This window comes from Mastomys coucha, unplaced genomic scaffold (genome assembly GCF_008632895.1).
Source record: "Mastomys coucha isolate ucsf_1 unplaced genomic scaffold, UCSF_Mcou_1 pScaffold23, whole genome shotgun sequence".
Classification (NCBI taxonomy): Eukaryota; Metazoa; Chordata; class Mammalia; order Rodentia; family Muridae; genus Mastomys; species Mastomys coucha.
Genome location: NW_022196906.1, coordinates 99,463,903 through 99,470,127, shown reverse-complemented (window position 1 = coordinate 99,470,127; position 6,225 = coordinate 99,463,903). Strand labels below are relative to the sequence as shown.

The following is a 6,225-nucleotide window of genomic DNA, read 5'->3' as shown; positions in this document are numbered from 1 at the left end:
CAGAAATCTGCCTGCCTCTGCCTCCCAAGTGCTGGGATTAAAGGCGTGCGCCACCACCGCCCGGCAGTGCGTGAGATTTTAAATATGCTTCCTTTTAAATATATAATAAAGTTTAAAGTTGAGAATTTAAAAAAAAAAAAGAATATAGGAGAGAAATTATACCTGGGCATATAATCCCAGCATTCTGAGGCAGAGGTAGGGGGATCTCTCGAGTTCAAGGCCAGCCTGGTCTACATAGTGAGGCCCTGTTTCAAAATTAAAACTATGAATAAAGAAATGGCAGTCAGTGCCTCTTTAAGCAGCAGTCTTAGACCTCATCGCAGTGAACCGCACATGTCATGGTGGTGAGTAGACCGTGTGCTGAGGGGCATGGGGGAAGGCTGAAGGAAACACGGTGCCTCTAGCCACTTCCACTGGCTGCCCAACATGTTTTCTCAAGGTCTGAGAACCAAGAAAGCATACCTGTGAGGGAGCCTCCCTTTCCTCCAAGGCGCCTCAGAGGGTAGAAAGCCAGTGAGCCTTGGCTATGCCGTGCCCTTCACCACACGGGGTTTACTGTCTAAGTTTGTCTGCCATCACCTGTGTGAGTCCTGATGTACAAATAACCTTCTCATGATTTCCCATGCTTGCCTTTCAGCTTTCAAGTTGGGCATTTTTCAGCCTACAACCTGAACATGCTGCTGGTCGTGTTCCTGACGATGATTTGTTTCCACGTGTGTGTGAACCAAGATTCTGGTAGGAGAAACGGAAGCACTTCCTTTTCACAATTCTTTTTATTCGTACTAGCTAGTGAATGAGTGCAAGTTGTTAAAGTTAAGGCATTGACTTCCCTTTCAATGCCAGGGAGGATGTGGGGGCAAAGTCTTATCTTTTTTTTCCGTTACCCTGAATTATTTGGAAATCCTGGGCTACTGGTAAAATATAGGAAAGCTATCCTTTTGTCTTTAATCCAGCCTATTCCAGGATTCCTTTCGAATTCTGTTAGGTTAAGCACTGGAAAATTCAGAGTGGCTCTGTTTTTAATTGACTTGACTAAAAATGTTGCTTTAGCTAAATGTGTAGATTCGCTGCCGGCTGCTGCAGCTTGTCTGACTTATGCTTAAAAAAGCATGCCTGTGTTTACCCTGGAGAGAGCGTTTAGCTGTCACTGTCAGTAATTGTAGTTAGTCACTCATGTCCAGTGAAATGAAATTCAAAACACTGCCCATGGTCTCCTCTGGCCCTGCTTACAGTAGTTGGTGAAGGTGCTGGCCGGCTCATGTCCAGGACCACCTATGCTGGCTTTATAGCTTCCTCTAGGATTCTAATGTTGAAACAAATTTTGTGGAGATAAACTAAACTTTGCCCCCCAAAATAACATCTGCTATCTCTCTGAGCCTTAAGCTTTTTAACAAGAGTCAATCCCCCCACCCCCACAACACAGGTATTTCATTCATGGCTTAGACATGATAAAGGACCTGAACTGTCTCACTGATAATCAACCACGTGTCTTTTCTACACAAGATACAGGAGCTTACGCATGAGGAGAAAGGTCCCTGATGGCCATATAACAAACTGCCCTGAGCAGGGTTCGCTGGACCAACCAGCCTTCCCTTGGAAGAAGGTCCTCTGCTCATTCTTCCCCTGAGTGTTTCTGGCTCTGTAATCAAGTCAAGAGTCTCAGATTCCTGGGGATGAGGTCACTTGAAAGATGAGAAAGGACCAACTTATCCTTTGAGCTCTGGTCAGATGCTCCCAAAGACCGAATGATAGAAGCCAGGGCTGCTTTCTTAGCAACAGCAGAACAAAAACAGGAGCGAGTATGACTTGATAGGAATTTATCTAGTAACCATTTGTGATAAGGAGAAGTGAGGAGATAGCCTGGGCATTTGCTAATTGAACCTACACATTTTAAAGCAGAGGAGACTGGGGCTAATGGATATTGGATAACTTTATAATGCTCATAGAACAAGCTGATGACAGTCAGGTTTCCTATCACATAATCCAACTGCACTGCATTTTCTCAGATAACACATACTCAAGCATGTACAACTTACCTGTCTTCCTTGATGATAAAGTGCTGAAAGTTCACAGATCAGACAAAAAGCTGTCAGTAAGAGGAACTAGTTTAGACTATGATTTTCTTATATTTTTGGTTGTGAGCCTAGCCTTTAACGGCTGAGCCATCTCTCCAGCCCAGACTATGATTTTCTATAAAGTAAAAATAGGATTGCAGAACCTCGCATGGTGATGGACACATGCCTGTAATTCTAGCACTTGGGAAGTAATGCCAGGAGATCAAGAGTTCAAAGCCAGCCTGGTATACATGAGACTATGTCATGCTATCATTCATTCATACATATATGTATATTATATATATATGTAAATATATAACATATATAACATAACTCATGTTATTTATATATATATATTTGATTGTATAATGATAGTATATAACACACACATACACACACACATATATATATAATACTAAAGTCCTAGACAGCTTGCAAATTAATTGTTTTAAAGTTCAGAAAGGCTTTTGCATTCCAACATAAAATATGCTTTGCAATCCCATTTCTCATCTCAAGTTCTTTGATGCCATCATATCTTGTATATGAGAAAATAAATATATCAATCATGATGCTCATTCATATGACTTGTTGAATGTATTAGAAATAACTTTCCTGCAGATTAAGCCAATTTTGTGTATTCATCATGTTTTGAGCTTCATCAACTCGACACTTTTTAATACAAAAACTATGTTTGCAAATTAATCAGATAACCCGAGGCGTTACTTAAGTGAGAATCACAGTGAAAGATGCTCAGGTTCATACTTCTAATCAATTTGAAGGAGTCTGATTCAAATGAACACGTTCAATGTTTTGATGTGTGTGTGTTTGCACGTGGGTGCACATGTGTGCATGTGCCCACATCCCAAATCCTATAAAGAGCACAGGAGGAAATTGCCCAATAAAGAATAATTTTTTTGCTGTTTCATTTTGATAAGTTTACCTATTCCCAGTTAGCTAATTTTTTGCAAATGTGCTCATTGTTGCAAAGCTTCCTAATGAGGAGTTGTTTAAAGCACTCACACCAAGAAACAAATACTTCTTTTCCTGAGAGATTATGTGGTGCTAAGCTATTCTGTTCAATTTGCCAGGAAGGTACTAAATTTTTTTTTAACTAATTTTCTATTTGTATACATTGTGTGTGTGTGTGTGTGTGTGTGTGTGTGTGTGTGTGTGTGTGTGGTTGGCATTAAACATAACAGAAAATTTCTAAAGCTTTTTGCTATGTTATGATTTTATAGGCCCAGAGTACGCAGATGTGGTATTTCTGGTGGATAGTTCAGATCACCTAGGGATTAAGTCCTTTCCTCTTGTGAAGACGTTCATCCAGAAGATGATCAGCAGCCTCCCCATAGAGGCCAACAAGTACCGAGTGGCCCTGGCCCAGTACAGTGATGCTCTCCACAACGAGTTCCAGCTGGGCACCTTCAAGAACAGGAACCCCATGCTGAACCACCTGAAGAAGAACTTGGGGTTCATCGGTGGGTCCCTGAAGATAGGGAACGCCCTGCAGGAGGCTCACAGGACCTATTTCTCTGCTCCCACAAACGGAAGAGACAAGAAACAGTTTCCCCCAATCCTGGTGGTGCTGGCTTCCGCGGAGTCTGAGGATGATGTGGAAGAGGCTTCAAAGGCCCTGCGGGAAGATGGGGTGAAAATCGTCTCTGTGGGGGTACAGAAGGCTTCTGAGGAAAACCTGAAGGCCATGGCCACCTCGCAGTTCCATTTCAACCTCAGGACTGCCAGAGACCTCAGTATGTTTGCCCCAAACATGACACAGATCATCAAGGATGTAACTCAGTACAGGGAAGGAATGGCTGATGACATTATTGTAGAAGGTGGGTGTCCTAATTTTCTTTGTATTGTGGTGATAAGACACTGGCCAAATGCAAAGTAGGGAGAAAAGGGTCTATTTTAGCTTTATAGGTTCACAGTCCCTTGTGGAGGGATGTTAGGGCAGAGATTCAATCAAGGACTGAAGTAGAACATGGAAGGACACTGCTTGCTAGCTGGCTCCCTCTAGCTTATTCATCTACCTTTCTTATATATTGCACTTGCCTAGGGATGGTGTTGCCCACAGTGGGCCAAGACTTCCTCCGTCAATTAGCAAGGAAAGGCTCCAGAGGCATGCCCACTGGCCAATTTTATGGAGGCAGTTCTTCTAAGTGTGTCAAAGTGGTAACAAGACTTACCAGGACAGTGAGCTGAGGCTCTGTGCATAGGACCAGTGTAAAACTGATTTTGAAAAATCAAGGTGGGAAGAAAAATTAAAGTCCTGTGAATACCCCTTTCTTCCAATGGGTGGCTTTTTTTCAGGTATTCAATATCTCTATGTATTCAAGAAGATACAGAGATTGTGGCCACTAAAAAGAAAAAAAAAGAATCCCACCAGCCTTAGTTTTGTTTTGTTTTTTTTCATGGCCTATTTAGCCCCGGATTTAAAAATTCTGCAATACCTCCTACCTCCTCCTTGCCACCCAAGTCCCTATCAGCCACCTCCCTGGGTTGTTTTTCTTGCTGCTGGTTTATGACTGGCTTAGTGAAGACAAATTTGCTTCTGGAGAAGCCTTTAGCTTCAGAAACCACATAGTGTAACCATAGAATGTCAAGGCTGAAGCCAACCCCTGGTTATTCAAATTCTATTCTGAAGCAGAGAATTTAAGTGCTCTATCCCAGTAACAAGCAGCCACGTGTGGCCTGAGCTGGGTGAAGTCCCCTGCTTTCTAGTCAGGTATCCTGAACCCCACATTGCTTCTTCTGCTGTTTGACTCTGAATTAGCTTCTGTGTTCTTCACAGTCTGCCCCCTTGGTTAAATCAGCTGGAGATGACCTATTGATAACACAGAATGCTTCCCTTGTGGCAACGTATGGAAATACAGATCTTTACTACTAGTGTCTTTCCAAAATAATTGAAAATGTAACAGTACCCTTCATCATTCCTTTGCAACATTTAGGTTTGAGCCGCTGGGTATAATAAAGGTGGTACCCAAATGATTTTCACAATTAATAGCTAGGGTTTTTTTGAATGAATTATATCTACCAGTCTCCATGTTAAGTATATCATTTATTTACTATCTCTGCCAACTCTATGAGGTAAACACTACATCTCACTTTATCATTTTATAAAATAATATGTATAATATATACTTATAAATAATCGCATCATACCTCCTTTACATAGCTGTGCTCAAGTGTCCTATATGTCTTATGATGCTCAGCAGAGGTGCTAACTGTCCTGTGATAAAGGTGCTGACTCATTTCTTTTTCCCCACACAGCTTGCCAAGGCTCTTCTGTGGCTGATGTGGTGTTCCTGTTGGATATGGCCATTAATGGCAGCCAAGAGGACCTAGATCATCTTAAAGCATTCCTGGGGGAGAGTGTCTCTGCCCTTGACATAAAGGAAAATTGCATGAGGGTTGGCCTGGTGACCTATAGCAACGAGACAAGGGTGATCAGTTCTCTGAGCATGGGTGTCAACAAGACGGAGGTCTTGCAGCACATACAGGATCTGTCCCCTCAGGTAGGGCAGGCCTACACTGGAGTTGCCCTCAGAAAGACTAGGAAGGAAGTCTTCAGTGCACAGAGGGGCAGTCGGAAGAACCAAGGGGTACCTCAGATCGCTGTGCTGGTGACCCACAGAGCTTCAGAAGACAATGTGACCAAGGCAGCTGCCAATCTCCGGCGGGAGGGAGTGACCATCTTTACCATGGGCATAGAGGGGGCTAACCCAGACCAGCTAGAGAAGATCGCATCCTACCCTGCTGAGCAGTTCACCTCCAAACTGAGCAACTTCTCTGAGCTGGCCACCCACAACCAGACGTTCTTGAAGAAACTACGGAACCAAATCACACACACGGTCTCTGTCTCCTCAGAACGGACTGTGGCCCTCAAATCTGGTAAAGCCTCACTGGGAGAAGGGCATTCTAGAGCCTTCTTCATTCTTGTCATTTGAGTGTTATATATACAGAAGGGACTCAGGGGCACTGAAGTGGGTAGGCAGAATGATAATTCCTAATTTTAAGTTTAGCTGGATACTCTAAAGTCCAGCTTGGAGGACATTGCATCTACTAAAGTGTGAGCCTGGGAGAAGGATTTCCTCCCTAGCATGGCTTTAATTGGACCAGTTACACCCTGGAATCATTTCCTATTCTTTTCCAGCCCCTTTTGCTGGCT

At 43.1% G+C, this 6,225-nt stretch overlaps 1 protein-coding gene across 1 annotated transcript in view; it reads left to right on the top strand.

Moving 5' to 3' along the window:
- Window positions 1–6,225, top strand: part of Col6a6 (collagen type VI alpha 6 chain) — a 137,978-nt gene that overhangs the window by 39,960 nt on the left and 91,793 nt on the right. The window contains exons 2-4 of the mRNA XM_031346192.1: window positions 638–735; window positions 3,293–3,889; window positions 5,328–5,948. Coding sequence (XP_031202052.1) covers window positions 638–735; window positions 3,293–3,889; window positions 5,328–5,948 — 1,316 coding nt within the window. The remainder of the gene's footprint in view (window positions 1–637; window positions 736–3,292; window positions 3,890–5,327; window positions 5,949–6,225) is intronic.